We start from the raw sequence: 18,211 nt of genomic DNA on the forward strand, positions 1-18,211 counted from the left end.
TGTCAGGCTTTTTTATTTACAACAAAGTAACCTGTCTGCACAAAATATCATCATTGTAATATAACAAGTTTACAGTGGCTTCATAAATTAATTTAAAAAATAAAAAAGCAAAACACACCTGATGTGCAATGTTTGTTCTTCGTTTTTTTACAAACCTTGCTGTATTTTCATGTAATTTATTAAAAGAAGGTACACCGCCACCTTGCACCGACAAAAGTGACTTGAACACACCTGACGTCGTACACACGACTTCCCACCTCGTAAATACGAACTTCCCAGGAGGACTTGAATGCACCATTTGTCAAACATTAGCTTTGTTGTTTTTAGATAACAGGGTAGCTTGTCATGGGGTGGTACAGTCGGGGCAATTATTACAATTAAGGTTGAGTTCCTTAACTGCTTTTGCAAAGACCCTGGTGAGCTTACCCTTGGGAAGCCGGAAAGGCCCTCAGTGTCGGGGCGATCCCACTCTGACTCCGCCCAGTTCTTCTCCAAAGCCGAAATGATCATGGAGTCCTCTTTCTCATCAGCGCTGAAGAAGACGAAGACTGCGATGGTGGGAGGTGCTCGAAAGTCTTCGTCTAAAGCCTCGTTTACACTGCACACGTTTGCGGTGCGTTACGGCTCTGGCAAGGTTTTGCTCCGTCCTCTGCGCGGTGTCAACTCACACCAGAAGCATTTCAGAAGCGAAGCGGCTGGATTCGCGAGACCACTAGATTTGCCTGTCTAACGTTGTTTTCGTTGATTTTCTTTTTTTTTTTTTAATGGCTAAATTGTTGTATTTTGTCCGGTTTTATTGTGTTTATTGCTTTGCCATACTTTATTTTGCTGTAGCCATACAGATGAAGTTAACACACTAAAAATTCCAGTTATGGACAACAAAAACAAAGAAATTTCAAGTTTTTCAACTTCAAATCTCGTCGTCAGTTTCTGGCATCATGGTGATGTGAAGTATGAGCGGGAGTTTACTCAGGGTGATTATTTTGACTTTATTTTGTATTTGAGCTGCGCGTCTTGGACGCGGTGTCCATCAAAAATAGGTGAGGCGCCTATCTTTAGCGAAGCGGCGTGGCGAGCTACTTCTGGGACGCTTCTCAAACGCACCGCAGCGTGGCTGGTGTAAACACGAGCATTGACTAGAGTAGCCGCGTATCAGCTCCGGTATCCGTAACGCGCCGCACACGCGTGCAGTGTAAACAAGACTTCAGAAGAGGACTGGGGAATGAGGCGTAGAGTTGTCACCTTCATCCCGAGGAAGGGGAAGGCCCACGGTAACGGGAGTCCGGCGGGTCGATGAGGCCCGCACAGATTCTACAGAAGGTTGCCATCGGATGCTATGAAGAAAGATATATCTTCTGTTGCGTCTTCAACAATGACAGCAGCGTTAAGGAGAAGTTTCTGATGCAATTGTCGCTTTACTGCCTGTTAAACTGCCCGTAAGCCTGACAGTATTTGCATGCGAATGGGGAGAAGGGGAGGAGTTCCCGCAGCGTAGCTGACACAATGTTGAAGTGACCGCTCTTGAACGGGAAAGTTGAAAGAAGAGCTAAGAGAAAAACAACACAAAGCGTACATGAGCAGAAAATGTTAGAGAGCACAAAAACAAGTAATAAAGTAATAAAGCAAAGGAAAACATAATTATTAAGAACACATTACAAAAGTTTAGGTTTTTACATTTTGAAATCATGCTTATTATTTTTAGATCTGTAACAGCAGTACATTTGGCGTTAATTTAAGCTCATAATGTATGAGCCCAATCTACAGAGAGTAAAATGAGTCTGAGTCACTATATATCAACTCTAGCTGGATTTAAACACTAGTTCAGATCAGAGGAAGTTCTCGACCACAGGAGGAGCTGATGATGATTAAAGGAGGAGCTGTAACTATATAATGAAGAGAAAGACTGACAGAAACAGAAAATGGCTGATAATCTGTGTCTGCTGGGACTGATCATTCTCTCTTCACTTCTCACAGGTAAAGAAATCTGGATTTTCTCTAAAGACATTTAGTGGAATTAGTGTGGAAAGAGTTGATTTGAACATGCTCAGTTTATTCTTGCACACATTCACGTTGTGATCTCAGAGTTGTGTATTGATACATACAGATCATACTGTATTATTCCTGATACTGGACTAGGGTTGGGAATCGTACAAAATTTTCCGGTTCCGGTTCCGATTCCGGTTCTGCCTAACGATTCCGGTTCCGGTTCCATTAAAATAATTAAAGTGTTTTATTAACATTAACAAAGATTAACAAATACAGTAACAAAGGTATTACTCATGGTTAGTTCATAAATGAACCTTATAAAGTGTTACCACAAATAAGATAAAATGCTTGAACACACATGTAAGATTCAGACAGGTGAATATTTTTGTAAGTTGGATTCATAAAGACTTGTTACTGAAAGAATGATTCATTGATAGACACATTTTGTTGCCACCTAGTGGCGTAACAATGCAATCGATACAGTCGTTACTTTCAGAACAGAAGGTAATTTATTATACATAACAAACATCAGCGTTCCTATCTGAATAATAAACTTTTGTATATTTCTGTTATAATTGGAATAGGCCTATTTGTCACAGAAATAATGATACTGTGCATTTGAAAAGACTTTGTGAAGCTGTTTATATACACATTACAACTCTCTTCAGATCAACAGCAGCGTGAACGCAGGTTTGAATGTAGTGATTTTATTTTTGTCAAAGGTTTAATATATAGGGGCGATCATGTAGGTGATGAAATCGAGAATGCGATCTTTTAAAGATTAATCGTGCAGCTTTGGGCACGTCTCTCTCTCTCTCTTTATTGAAATATTGCGTATATGAGTAGAGGGCTTTTCAGTGCATTCATTGCTATAATATTCTTGATGTGAGACGTCTCTATGAAAGGATACGCTCCCCGCACTCTTGCGGGGAGAACATAAGAAATAGAAATAACAGTAAAAACAGATAATTTTGTTATCTGGATGGAAGAGCTAGGAAGTTTCAGGGAGTTTGTTGTTGTTGTTGTCCGTCAGAGTGGATCTAAATGGATCTAACTGGATCTTCCTCACACGACAGGACCGCTGTCTAGCTCTACCTGTTAAGGCACCTTGAACTGATAAACACAGTTTCAATCTCCCCTTTTGCCAAGACACCTCAAACTGCGCCACACAACCCCAATCCCCCTTCCGGAGATATCTTATCTATGCAACGCAGTACAAATTTCCCTTTTGGAAATTTCCCCCTTTGGAAAGTGTCCTGACTGTAATCCAGAGATACAGCTCAAAATTTATCCAAATTTACCAAATTTTAACCTAATCACAAATGCTTTCTTCCTAATTATCCCAGCTCTTTCAACCAGACAGCAATATTTAAGATGCATTAAAATTCAGGAATAACAAAATTATACATAAAAGATATAAAATACATTAAAAATGAAATAAAAACTGGAAAGGAATAATAATAAAAAAAAAAAGATAATACATTTAAAATAAAAAATGCATTGCATTTGGAAACAAAGATGAAGTTCTCAAAGTGAACACATACCTTCACTCTAAGGGTCAAACAACTAAAAATCAAGTCAGGAATCTTGGTGTGATTTTGGAGTCAGACCTGAGTTTCAGTAGCCATGTAAAGACAGTAACTAAATCAGCATATTATCATCTCAAAACTATTGCAAGAATTAGGTGCTTTGTCTCCAGTCAAGACTTAGAGAAACTTGTTCATGCTTTCATCACCAGCCGGGTGGATTATTGTAATGGGCTCCTCACTGGTCTTCCCAAAAAGACCATAAGACAGCTGCAGCTCGTACAGAACGCTGCTGCCAGGATTCTGAGCAGAACCCGAAAACATGAACACATCACACCAGTCCTCAGGTCCTTGCACTGGCTTCCAGTTGCATTTAGAATTGATTTTAAAGTACTGTTACTTGTTTATAAATCACTCAATGGCCTAGGACCTCAATACATTGCAGATATGCTCATAGAATATAAACCTAACAGATCACTCAGATCATCAGGATAAAGTCATTTAGAAATACCAAGGGTTCACTCAAAGCAAGGAGAGTCTGCTTTTAGCTGTTACGCCAGCCACAGCTGAACCAGCTTCCAGAAGAGATCAGGTGTGCTCCAACAGTAGCCATTTATCTATGCATTTGCTGATTGAGCACTGTGCTATGTCCAAACAGTTTGATTTCAGTTTTGTCTTCATTTAACTGAAGGAAGTTTAGGCACATCCAATTTTTAATTTCATCAATGCATTGGCACAGGGAGTCAATGGGGCTGTAGTCGTTAGGTGATAGGGCTAGGTAAATCTGGGTGTCATCTGCATAGCTGTGATATGCAATTTGGTTCTTTCTCATTATTTGGCTCAGTGGCAGCATATATAGGTTGAACAGGAGGGGTGCAAGTATTGAACCTTAAGGGACTCCGCATGTCATGGATGTCCACTCAGACTTATGGTCACCAATACTCACATAATAACCTCTCCCTTCTAAGTATGACCTGGACCATTTAAGGACCATCCCAGAAAGCCCAACCCAGTTTTCCAGCTTGTCAAGAAGAATGTTGTGATCGACAGTGTCAAATGCAGCACTGAGGTCGAGTAGAACCAGCACTGTTAATTTACCTGAATCTGTGTTTAGGCAAATATCATTTAATATCTTTAAGAGTGCTGTTTCTGTGCTGTGATGCTGTCAGAAACCAGATTGAAAGTTGTCAAAGTATCCATTCAAGCTTAAGAACTTGTTCAGCTGATTGAAAACAACTTTTTCAATGATCTTGCCTATGAAAGGAAGATTTGAGATTGGTCTGTAGTTGCTCAATATGGTGTTATCCAGATTGCTCTTTTTCAGGAGGGGCTTAACAACTGCAGTTTTCAGGGATTTTGGAAAAGTCCCAGAGAGAAGTGAGGCATTTACCACTTCTAGGAGATCTGATTCTAAACAGTTAAACACGCTTTGAAAAAAGATGTGGGAAGTGTGTCAAGGGCGCAGGTTGATGTTTTAAGGTGCTGTACTGTTTCTTCCAAAATTTTACCATCAATTGCTTCAAAAACAGACATAATAGCTACTTTCTGAGGTTGTGATCTGATCTGTTTTACCCCAGTGCAGCTAAAGGATGTGCTGATCGCCTTTCTGATATTATTAATTTTCTCAGAGAAGAAGGAAGCAAACTCACTACATTTGCTGAGAGCATTTCACTGGGAATCTGACTTGGGGGGTTTGTTAGTCTCTCTACAGTAGCAAAAAGAGTGCGGGTGTTGCTTAAGTTTCTGTTTATAATATTTGAGAAGAAGGTCTGTCTATATCATGATCACCGTCTGCTCCTGTCAGTTCCCGAACTACACTTCCCACAATCCTCCGTCAGTCACATGTTCACATCACACCAATCACCTGTTGCCACATCCACGCTAACACACCACACTGATCACCACACCCAGCTGCTGCTCATTTACAGGACTATAAAGGACTTCCACTCACACCACCTCACCGCGAAGTATTGCTAACTCCTGTTACAATTCCAAGCGTTTATTTCCGGTCTGTTTATTGTTATTGTTCCTGCCTGTTACCCGCTGTTGATCCATTGCTGCCTGTCCTGACCTGTGTTTTGTATACCGTTCTGTGAGTGATATCTGCCTGCCTTTTGATCTACCGCCTGTACCCTGACTACGACCCTGCCTGTCCTTTGCTGCTCCTGTTTGTTCCTGATTGACTCTGCCTGTACGACCATTCTCATTCTTAATAAAACGCTGCACTTGGATCTCCTGCCTGCATCTCCATTTACAACAGAATACTTCGCCATCTACGATCCAGCAGCTTCCACAAGCGTCTTCAGTCTCAGCATGGACCCAGCATGGTGTCTCATCAACCTACATCAAGGTAGCTGTACCCTCGAGGCTCATATTCAAAAGTTCCTGGAGATTGCTCACCTGTCTGATCTGCCTGACTATGCCCTCAATGACTTTTTTATTTATGGATTAAACGAACCACTTAAGGACTATGTACTCACCAATGGTCCACGAGGGTCATTCGTGGAGTTCCTGGACTTTGCCCTGCTCACAGTTGGTTCAACTTTTACTGTGGGGGTCGCGGAGGAACGCGACGCCACGCTGAACCACATAATGGCGGCCGCTACAGACTGCGCACATAAAATGGCGGATGCTACAATGCCTCATCACGTCTCTGCTAATCGCCCAGAGCAATGTCACATCTCCGCTGATCGCCCAGAGCAACGTCACGCCTTCGCTGATCGCCCAGAGCAACGTCACGCCTTCACTGAACGTCCAGAGCAACGTCACGCCTTCGCTGATCGCCCAGAGCAACGTCACGCCTTCGCTGATCGCCCAGAGCAACGTCACGCCTTCGCTGATCACCCAGAGCAACGTCACGCCTTCGCTGATCGCCCAGAGTCACGTCACGTCTCTAGATCAGTCCGGGAGCGGAGAGGGTTGCGTTCCAGTGTGACCGATCCACCGTTGATTTCAGTCCGAGCAGCTGGCATCTCCAAGTCTCCGTCGGCCGCTTCGCTCTCAAGCCCGGTGGCCGCTTCGCTCTCAAGCCCGGTGGCCACTTCGCACGCAAGCCAGCCGGCCGCTTCGCACGCAAGTTCGCCGGTTGCAACGCTCTCAAGCGCCCTGGACGCGATGGACAAGATGGCTGCCTTGCCAGTGCCCACGGGCAAGATGGCCGCCCCTGCGGTGCTCAAGGATGCAGGGGTTGTTCCAGCCATTGAGTCCGTTCCAGAACCTGCTCCAGCCAGTGAGTCCGCTCAAGCACAGCCTGCTCTCCTGGTCTGTCCTGTCTTGGCCCAGAGGGCTGTGCTCACTTTTTATGTCTTGGCTGTCCTGCGTGCGTTGAGGAACTCAAGCTCTATTGACGTCGGAGCAGTCTACCAGCCCGCTGCCGTCCCGGAGCAGCCCGAGCCCGCTGCCGTCCCGGAGCAGCCCGAACCCGCTGCCGTCCCGGAGCAGCCCGAACCCGCTGCCGTCCCGGAGCTGTCTGCTCTCCTTGATATGGCCACAGAGCAGCCTTGGTCGGTCCTGCCACCACCGCTTGGACCATTTGCTCTTCCGCTGCCGCTCAGGCCATCTGCCCTGCTGGCGCCACCCGAGCTCCTTGCCCATGAAACCGCCAATGCCTCCCTTGATTTCCCCAAGAACTTTTTTTGGGGGGGCAGTATACCTAGGGGTGGGGAGCTTGTGGGTGGGGACCTTGCCCGACCACTGCTGGCATGGGCCTTTGAATTGTTATGGCCACCTTTGGACTGCAATTTATTATGGCCACTAATGGACTCTGACCCGCTGGGGTCAACTATGGACTCTGTTCCGCAGTGGCCGTCCAAACCGCCTGACCTGCCGTGGCCGCCCAAGCCGCCTGACGTGCCGTGGCCGCCCGAGCCGCCTGACCTGCCGTGGCCGCCCGAGCCGCCTGACCTGCCGTGGCCGCCCGAGCCGCCTGACCTGCCGTGGCCGCCCGAGCCGCCTGACCTGCCGTGGCCGCCCGAGCCGCCTGACCTGCCGTGGCCGCCCGAGCCGCCTGACCTGCCGTGGCTGCCCGAACCGTATGATCTGCCGTGGTGGCCCAAGGCCCCGGACCCACCGTGGCTCCCTGACACCCCTGACCTGCCGTGGCGGCCTGAGCCATATGACCTGTCGTGGCAGCCCAAGCCACCGGACCCGCCGTGGCTGCCCGAGGCTCCTGACCCACCGTGGCTACCCGAGGCTCCTGACCCTCCGTGGATGCCCAAATTCCTGGAACCTGCATTGGAAATCCGTTCCCGGATACCACTTAGATCTCCAATGCACCCACCCCCCCTCCCTAGCTGTTCCGTTTACGTCGCGAGGACGCGCCTTCCGGGAGGGGGGCATTATGTCATGATCACCGTCTGCTCCTGTCAGTTCCCGGACTACACTTCCCACAATCCTCCGTCAGTCACATGTTCACATCACACCAATCACCTGTTGCCACATCCACGCCATTTACAACAGTCTAGCTTTGCCTAGTTCCACGTTGAAAGCATGAAGGATATCTTTATATAGTGGATTTCAAGTTTTGTCTTTCGCACATTCGCTCAGCTTTTCTGCGTTGTCTTTTCATATTTTGCACTGCTGTTGAGTTTCTCCATGGTGCTTTTTGTCTGCCACTTTTCTTCCTGACTTTCACAGGAGAAATGTTATCAATAACATTCTGTACTTTTGAGTAAAAAGAATCAAGGAGAAAATCAACAGTCTGCAGACATGCTTGGTGTTAAAGATATAGCCTTCATAAACAGTGCACTAGTATTCTCATTTAAGCATCGCTTTTTGACCGAGACAGATCTAGCTTTAACAGTCGGAGAGATCAATATATCAAAGAAAATACAGAAATGATCAGATAGTGCTACATCCTTAATGACAATGGATGAAATGTTTAGACCCTTACTAATAATTAAATCTAGAGTGTGTCCACGATTGTGTCTAGGTCCATATACATGCTGAGTCAGATCAAAAGTATTCAAAACTGTTAGGATTTATTTTGCCATATTGGATTCTGCATTTTCTATGTGGATGTTAAAGTCCCCAGTAATAGCAAAACAGTCAAACTCTGAGGAAATTGCTGATAACAGTTCTGTCAAGTCCTCCACAAAGGCTGGAGAGTATTTTGAAGGCCTGTAGATAACTATAAGTAGAATGCGAGGATCACCTTTTAATACAATACCCAAGTATTCTAAAGACAAGTAATCACCAAATGACACTTGCTTGCATTGATAGACATCTTTAAATAGAGCAGCAACACCTCCACCTCTCCTAACAGCTCTGCAGACACTCATAAAAGTAAAGTTAGGAGGGGCTGTTTCATTCAGGATTGTTGAACTGCAGCTGTCTTCAAACCATGTTTCATTTAGAAGCATAAAATATAGGTTGTTTGTGGTTATTAAGTCATTGACTAGAAGTGATTTATTTTTAAGTGAGCGAATGTTTAGAAGTGCTAACTTAACAGTCTTACTTTCTGTCTCTACAGTAATCTTAGTTTGACGTGTAATAGGTAGCAGATTAAATGGGTTTGAGAAGGCCTTAGGCTTTTTATCAAGTAATAAAACAGAAATAGAGAAAGCTACAGGCACACTGGGTTCCCGCTTATTCTGTAAACATTTGATAAAGTCGCTGTTATCATAGTGGGGATCCGACACAAATCACTGAGAGCTGTTATCGGTTGTTTTTGGTTCACCTAGAACAGATGGAGGAGGTTGAGGGCCCTAGCGTTGTGGCAGGGGCTGAAGAGCTCTCGCAGGAGTAGGGGGAGGCCAAGCTGGGCCCACAGGCTTTGGTGGTTTCGGGGCTTGACACTTTTTTGTTGGTATCTGGGGGCTTGCAGCAAAAGAGTGGGAGAGTTTGGTTCCAGCATACACCAGTTCCTCCATTTTCTCTGAGAAGCACAAAAGAGGGGATGCTGGAGAAAGGGATAACATGTCCGGTGAGAGGGGCTGTTGCTCTGGTGTTACCGGAGGATGTAATATGTTGTCCTGGCTTCCCTGGCTGTTTTCTAACACGTCACTGTCTCTCTGTGAGCTCTGTGGGCAGGGCTCAGTCAGGATTGTGTCCGTGAGCAGTGGTTGTTGTGGCTGCGTTGTGTTATCATTGACCTTGTGGGATGTGTCAACCGCATGTCCAAAGTCCTGTGGTCAGTTGTACTCTGTCTAGGTGTGTTTGTGCCATTCAGATTGGCACACTGCTGAAGGATGATGGAGGCAGAAGTAGATATTGTCCTTTAGCACTCTTGAGCCCAGTTTGTTTGGGTGCAGGCCATCATGAGTGAACAGTTGTCTCTGACTCCAGAACAGATTGAAGTTGTCGATGAAATTCAGTCCTTTTAAGTTGCAGGTTTTTTGCAGCCATGTGTTAAGCCCAAGCAACCGTGTAAATCTATTTGTTCCTCTTGCTGGGAGTGTTCCACTGATGAACGACTGAACTTTTAGTCTTCTAAGCATTTCAAAAAGTTCATTGAAATCCCTCTTAAGGAGTTCTGACTGCTCCTTCCGAATATCATTCTTCCCCACATGAATGATTAGTCGATTTGCAGTCTTATCTTTCATCAGAATGCTCTTAAGTTCCCTGTTTACATCAGAAACTGTTGCTTGTGGAAAGCAGCATGTAGTTGTATCCCTGCTGCTAATGTTTCTGATAATAGAGTCACCCACTATCAGAGTCCTGGGCTCGGCTGCTCTCTGAGCTGAGTGCCGCTGACTGTTCAACCTTGAGCGGCAGTTAGCATCGGTGTTAGCTGCTGGCTGATTTGATCTGTGTCCGATCATGTTTGGGGATTCCTCACCCACATTAGATTCCTCACCCACATTCATTAACACTTCAAATCTGTTCTCCAGATGTATTGGCGGTGGTAGGGAGCTATTGTTTGGGGTAGAGGATGCTACTGCAATATGTGATACTCGTGACAATCTGCTGTCTCGAGTGCCTTTGGGTCTCGCTCCCTGTTTGTCAAGTCAAGTCAAATTTATTTATATAGCGCTTTTACAATTGGTAATTGTTTCAAAGCAGCTTTACATATTAGAAGCACAGAAAAAAAGGGAAGTGGTTAAAACTGTACAAGCAAGCGTGGTAATATGTAACATATACAAGATGGTGCTACATTAAGCCAATGTCGGCTGACTTCCAGGGGTGGAAAAAACCCCCTAGGAGAAAAACCCAGCGTGCTAGCACTGGGAAAAAAGTCCTAGGAGGGAAAAAACCCCTTGGAAGATATATATATGTAAATGTATATGGAGATCAAAATCTGAATTGTACATTTTTATTATAGAGATTAAAAATCGATTATATAAAAATATATGTAAGCGGATACGGGGATTAAAAATCTGAATTATAGATGCAGCCAGAATTGGATCTTTAGGCCCATTGTCTCCTGGGCTACGTTGTAGTCAGGTCCAGACGCAGGTTCTCCATCTGATCTGGATACGGCCTGGATCCAGCACCCGGCAAACCTCAGGATAAGCAGAGAGACAGATATTAGCGTAGATGCCATTCTTATTCTGATGTACAGGTATATCTAGTGTTATAGGAAATGTTCTCGGTTCCGGCCGACCTAATTATTGCAGCGTAACAATCCTTTAACGGATTTGAAAAATGTTAATGTATTGATAATGTGTTATGTGTATGCAAGAGCAAAGAGATGTGTTTTTAGTCTAGATTTAAACTGACAGAGTGTGTCTGCTTCCCGAACAATGCTAGGAAGATTGTTCCAGAGTTTAGGTGCTAAATAGGAAAAGGATCTGCCGCCTTCAGTTGATTTTGATATTCTGGGTATTATCAACTGGCCTGAATTCTGAGATCGCAATAAACGTGAAGGACTATAATGCATTAAGAGCTCACTTAGGTACTGGGGAGCTAAACCATTTAGAGCTTTATAAGTAAGTAGCAAGATTTTAAAATCTATACGATGTTTCATAGGGAGCCAATGTAATGTTGACAGAACTGGGCTAATATGGTCATACTTTCTGGTTCTAGTAAGAACTCTAGCTGCCGCATTTTGGACCAACTGTAGTTTGTTTAAAAGCCGAGCAGAACAACCACCCAGTAGAGCGTTACAATAATCTAGTCTTGAGGTCATGAATGCATGAACCAACTGTTCCGCATTTGTCATTGAGAGCATATGTCGTAATTTAGATATATTTTTTAGATGGAAGAAGGCGGTTTTACAGATACTAGAAACATGACTTTCAAATGAAAGATTGGTATCAAAGAGCACACCCAGGTTCCTAACTGAGGATGAAGGTTTAATGGAGCACCCGTCAAGTGTTAGAGAGTATTCAAGGTTTTTTCGTGAGGAAGTTTTTGGTCCAAAGATTAGGATATCAGTTTTTTCTGAATTTAATAATAAGAAATTTCTTGTCATCCAGTTTTTAATGTCAGCTATGCATTCTGTTAGTTTTGTGAATTTGTAGGTTTCGTCAGGGCGCGAGGAAATATAGAGCTGAGTATCGTCAGCGTAGCAGTGAAAACTAACACCATGCTTCCTAATTATCTCTCCTAAGGGCAGCATGTACAGAGTGAAAAGCAACGGTCCTAATACTGAGCCTTGTGGTACCCCATATTTAACCTGTGATCGATACGACATCTCTTCATTAACTACCACAGACTGATAACGGTCAGATAAGTACGATTTGAACCATGCCAAAGCAATTCCACTAATGCCAATATAGTTTTCAAGTCTTTTTAAAAGAATGTTATGATCGATAGTGTCAAAAGCAGCACTGAGATCTAATAACACTAATAGAGAAATACAGCCACGATCGGATGATAGGAGTAGATCGTTTGTAACTCTAACGAGAGCAGTCTCAGTACTATGGTTTGGTCTAAATCCTGACTGGAAATCCTCACAGATTCCATTTCTTTCTAAAAAGGAGCACAGTTGTGTTGAAACTGCCTTTTCTAGTATCTTTGACAGAAAAGGTAGATTCGAGATTGGCCTGTAATTTACTAAATCTCTCGGATCTAGTTGAGGTTTTTTAATAAGAGGTTTGATAATAGCCTGCTTAAAGGTTTTTGGCACGTGTCCTAGTGTTAAAGATGAATTAATTATATCAAGAAGTGGACCTACGACCTCTGGAAGCATTTCTTTCAGTAGTTTAGTCGGCATTGGGTCTAACATACATGTCGTTGATTTTGATGATTTGATAAGTTTAGATAATTCTTCCTCTCCTATAGCGGCGAATGATTCTAGTTTTACCTCAGGGACACTACAGTGCACTGTCTGAAGAGAAACTGTAGACGGTTGCATGTTTATAATTTTCTCTCTAATATTATCAATCTTGCAAGTAAAGAAGTTCATAAAGTCATTACTGCTGTGCTCTATGGAAACGTCAGCAGTTGAATCTCTGTTTCTAGTTAATTTAGCCACTGTGTCAAATAAATACCTAGGATTATGTTTGTTTTCTATTAAGAGATTTGAAAAATAAGTAGATCTAGCATTTCTTATGGCTGTTCTGTACTCAATCATTTTTTCTTTCCACGAAAGGCGAAAAACTTCTAGTATTGTTTTCTTCCAACTACGTTCAGCTTTTCTAACAGCTCGTTTTAGAGCCCGAGTTTGCTCATCATACCACGGTGTTGGATTAGTTTCCTTAATCTTCTTTAGACGTAAAGGAGCGACTGCATCTAATGTGCTGGAAAAGAGAGAGCCAATAGTTTCTGTTGCAGCATCGAGTTCTTCTAAGTTGTCAGGTATACTAAGGCGATGAAACTGCTCGGGGAGATTATTTATAAAGCAATCTTTAGTGGCAGACGTGATTGTTCTACAATATTTATGGCTGGGTGGTGGTTTTGTAGCCTTGGCTAATTGTATTATACACGAGACTAAATAATGATCTGATATATCATCGCTCTGCTGTAGAATTTCAACAGCATCAATATCTATTCCATGCGACAGTATTAGATCTAGGGTATGATTACGATAATGAGTGGGTCCTGACACGTGTTGTTTAACTCCAATAGAGTTTAAAATATCTGCAAATGCCAATCCAAATGCGTCTTTATTATTATCTACATGGATATTAAAATCACCAACAACAAGGACTTTATCCGCAGCCAGTACTAACTCTGATAGAAACTCAGCAAATTCTTTGATAAAGTCAGTATGGTGCCCTGGTGGCCTGTATACAGTAGCCAGCACAAATGTCAACTTACATAATGTTACATAAAGCACCATCACTTCAAAGGAATTATATTTGAAATTCTTTTGAATGATTCTGAATATATTACTATAAATTACAGCAACACCTCCCCCTTTGCCTTTCTGTCGAGGATTGTGTCGATAATCATAACCTTGAGGACTAGATTCATTTAAAGTAATGTAATCGTCTGGTTTTAGCCAGGTTTCTGTCAAACACAGCAAGTCTAGTTTATTGTCTGTGATAATTTCATTTACAATAAGTGCTTTTGAAGAAATAGATCTAATATTCAGTAACCCAAGCTTTATCATTTGTTTATCTGATTTATCTGTGATTTTCATTTTTTGAACATCAATTAAATTTTTACCCTTAAAAGGTTTTGGAAGTTTTTTGTATTTACTAGTTTGAGGTACAGACACAGTCTCTATGTGATTATATCTAGGTGAAAGTGTTTCTATGTGCTGTGAATTATCTGAGTTCTGTGACGGTCGGTTTAGCCAGTTTGTCTGCGTCCTGATCTGGGCCCTGGTTTGTCATGTTTCAGCTCTAAGACTATTTGCCAAATTTCTAGAGAGAAGAGCAGCACCATCCCGGGAGGGATGAATACCATCTCTTTTCAACAGATCAGGTCTGCCCCAAAAGCTTTTCCAATTGTCTATGAAACCTATATTATTCTGCGCACACCACTTAGACAGCCAGCCATTGAGTGATGATAACCTGCTAACTATCTCATCACTCCGACGAACAGGAAGAGGGCCAGAACAAATTACTTTTGCTGACATTGTACTTGCGAGTTCACACACCTCTTTAATGTTAATTTTAGTGATCTCCGACTGGCGATTTGTGCCGACGTGGATAATGATTTTAGAATATTTACGTTTAGCATTAGCCAGCACTTTTAAATTTGCTTTGATGTCAGGTGCTCTGGCCCCCGGCAAACATGTGACTATGGTGGCTGGTGTCTCTATTTTCACGTTCCGTGTAATAGAATCGCCAATTACTAGGGCACTTTCAACAGGATTCTCAGTGGGTGCGTCACTGAGTGGGGAGAACCTGTTTGATGTTCTAATCGGAACGGAAGAGTGGTGTTTGTTCTTGCCATTATGCCGCCTCACAGTCACCCAGTTAGCCTGCTGCGTGGCTTCTACAACCGGAACCGAATGTGTAGTGTTTACTAGGCTAGTCGCATCCAAAGCAGTATCTAAGGCCCTTTCATTCTCACTATCCTCAATTAAAGTTTGGATGCGTGTCTCTAATTCTGAGATTCTCTCTGTCAGCCTGACAATATCCCTGCATTTATCACATGTGTAAGTCTCACTGCTGACAGAAAGAGCTAAGCTGTACATGTTGCATTTACTACACATGATAATCGTCGGACATGACTGACCGTGTGTTTGATGAACGCCGTCCGAAAAACTGCAACGCACACGGGACTCGCTGGCTGGATGTCTCGGTCGCTTGCCGGTGCCTGGGGCGAGGGTGATGTGCGGGACGCTGTACCTCGTGGTGGATCGATGAATGCCGGGCAGCAACGTCTCCACAGCTTCCCGATCTGGCGAGGACAGATCAGAATAACATACATCGGATAAATCCGCCATTCAATCGACAAGGAAGGTTGGTTTAGAGGAAAAAAAAGAAAGTAGACGGTAGCTAGCAGGCTATGGCTAACACTAGGTGATTACGCTGGTGGATTGCTAGTAATCGTTCCGTTTAGTAATACTATGCTATAGGTTAAGTAATCTAGTGAAAAATAAGAAAGTTATATTATGTGAATAGGAATAAAGAGAAGGATTTAGGATAAACTCCACGAAGCTCCGAGCGTAGATCAGACAGCTGGCAGGCAGCAGCGTTGAACCGGTTTGTGCCATCGATTAGTATGTCGATCTGTTTCGGCACTTAGTACAGTCTGTTTAGGGGCATTAGATTCATGGGACTCACCGACTGTGTGCTGAGGATGTCCATGACGGAGCTCTGTTGTGTGTTCCTTCTGCTTTGGTAGTCCCGCAAGTAACTTTGTTTCAAGAACTGCAATGCTTTGTAGAAGTCTGTGGCAGTTTGTGCAGCAGGTAGATTCTTCAACCAGAGGAGGCATATTATTTCTAATCCTTTTGGATGTAGTCAGCTGTGTTTCCTCTTCTCCGGAATGTAAGCTGATGGCTGCCGTCAGTGAGAGGCTGGTTGGATAAAAATTCCCCTTTTTTGTAGCAATTCTTAAAAAATTCTTAAAAAGTTTGTTGGTGCCAAGATTTGTCGTTTGAGCACTGTGCCTATTTGCTGTAGTTAAAATTAGGAGATAAAATATAAACACAATAGAGCAAAGTGCGGAGCTGTAAGCAAGAGCGTCAGGAAGCAGTAGCGAAGCAGGAAGCATGAGTGATATATATCATAATGATCACTCAAATATACTGTGTTTCAGGTACCAGTGGAGTGAATAATCCTCATGTGTTCATCAGTTCTGGTGAAAATGTCCGTCTGCCCTGTAATAATGCTCTTTCTGACTGCAACTCAAGTACATGGAGCTACGTTAGCAGATTCATAAATTCAGCAACAGTTGAACTGATTACTGGAGGGATAAATAAGGAAGACACAGAGAGACCTGAGAGACTGAGTCTGGGGTCTGACTGCTCTCTGAACATCAAGAACATCACAGAAGAAGATCGTGGATTATACATCTGCAGACAATTTGTGAATGGAGAACAAGGAACTGATGCTCATGTTTATCTGTATGTTCTTCATGGTGAGTTTATGATTATGTGATCAATTTAAAAAGGACAGATTCTCTCTTTAAACTCACATGATGATTGAAGAGTCTGTGATTTGTGTCTTGTGTTCAGTTTCAGTTTCTTCATCATCATCATCATCCTCACAGACTGAGATCAGTCCAGGTCGCTCTGTGACTCTCTCCTGTCGGTTGTATTCATTTGCTGGATCCTCCTGTTATGATCGGGTCCATTCTGAGGAACTTCAGCTGTTGTGGGTGAATCAGGCTGGTGTTGATCTGAAGACAGACTCCAGATATCAGATATTATTCTCATCAGATCACTGTTTCATCACTCTGACTACAACACTCCTGAATGAAGATGACAACAGAGAGTGGAGATGTCAGCTTACTCTCAGAAATCAACTCCAGACCTCAGTCAGATACACTGTCAAGTATTCAGGTGAGAAACAACTATTACTACTGTAAAATATGATGTTAATGTCCTACAGATGAACATCTGAACATTCATCTTCTGCAGCATCAGAAACTAAAGTCAGTGTGACTGCTGGATCATTATTCAGAGGTACGACACGTTCATTTCTACTGACAGCTTTACACCATTAAACTATCAGTCAGTCTGTAAATGCTTCATCAATAACTGTTCATAGTTGAATCCCCTTGACTTCAGTCATGTCCAGTTTCTCTTCTTCTTCTTCTTCTTCTTCCACACATGTTTCCTGCAGTGATTGTGATGATTGTTGAGATGGCAGTGTTTGCTGCTCCTACTGTGATTCTTCTTCAGATCATCTGTGCAAGAAGAGCTGGTGAGTTTGAGCTTCACACAATCTGATGATTCACACTCATCTGATCTGGATCAATCATGGTAAAAACACATACGAGAGGTCAGTCCATGCTTTTATTTTGCAGGGAGGAAGGACTCGCAGCACCCAGAGGAAATAGAGATGCCTACAATATTACAATAAAATACTGCTGAGTTTGGAGACCATCTGAAACAAGATTTAAAACAACAAAAATTCACAGAGGATTGTTCATTGTTTGATTTTCTTCTTCTCAGAAAACAGAGAAAAACTCCCTGAAGAAATAGTGACACCATCAAGTTTAGATTCAAATATCTTGTACAAATAACAGGCCAGATTTATGTTCATTTATATGGTTTGATGGATATTTTCCTACAGTGTTGAATGTCATTTTCTTGTGCTTCATATATAAACTGCTTTAAATATAATATTAAATACAGTAATGGACAGACTGTTTGTAAAATCCTCTCTCTGTTCTGTGTGATAAAGATGATTTGCTGATTCTCATATCTTGTCTTTTCATTCCTGTTTTTAGCATCTTTGTTCATTTTGAATGATTTCTACTCATTTTCTTAATTAAAGCTCTGTAATTGTTTAATATGTCTCTTTCCTGAGATGTTTGTCACAAATATGGTGATTCATGAGCTTGTAATGTGAGGATGAACAGCAGCAAAGATAAACTAATAATGAAATGATTTATTCATGTTCATAATTATTCACATAACTTTATTCTGCTTCAGAAATCAACTTTGATAACATTTTCAGTAACAAACTAGCTTTATCATTAATAATTTAATGATTTTATTTCTAGAATTTAATGGCATGCAAAAAGAAAAGGTGAAACTAACAGTAATGCACACAGCAAAATCAACTCTGCTCAGAGTACATACGGTCCCTCTCTTCATAGTGTTAAAGTAACATTAAAGCACAGTTAAAGTTAATGAGATAATTAAGTGATTTACTCTGCGTCGCCGTCGTGTTCATTGCACCTCGAATCACTCGCGCTCTCTGCACAGTCGTGGATGGATTTACTCTGCGTCGTGTTCACTGCAC

At 42.8% G+C, this 18,211-nt stretch overlaps 1 protein-coding gene across 1 annotated transcript; it reads left to right on the forward strand.

Moving 5' to 3' along the window:
• Window positions 1-1,919: 1,919 nt before the first annotated feature.
• LOC137008152 (uncharacterized) lies at window positions 1,920-17,977 on the forward strand. Its single transcript, XM_067370011.1, has 6 exons — window positions 1,920-1,974; window positions 16,056-16,376; window positions 16,474-16,800; window positions 16,879-16,923; window positions 17,084-17,164; window positions 17,268-17,977. The coding sequence occupies exons 1-6, from the start codon at window positions 1,920-1,922 to the stop codon at window positions 17,321-17,323; spliced, it is 885 nt and encodes a 294-aa protein (XP_067226112.1). The 3' UTR covers window positions 17,324-17,977.
• Window positions 17,978-18,211: the final 234 nt, after the last annotated feature.

Source organism: Chanodichthys erythropterus, chromosome 3 (genome assembly GCF_024489055.1).
Source record: "Chanodichthys erythropterus isolate Z2021 chromosome 3, ASM2448905v1, whole genome shotgun sequence".
Classification (NCBI taxonomy): Eukaryota; Metazoa; Chordata; class Actinopteri; order Cypriniformes; family Xenocyprididae; genus Chanodichthys; species Chanodichthys erythropterus.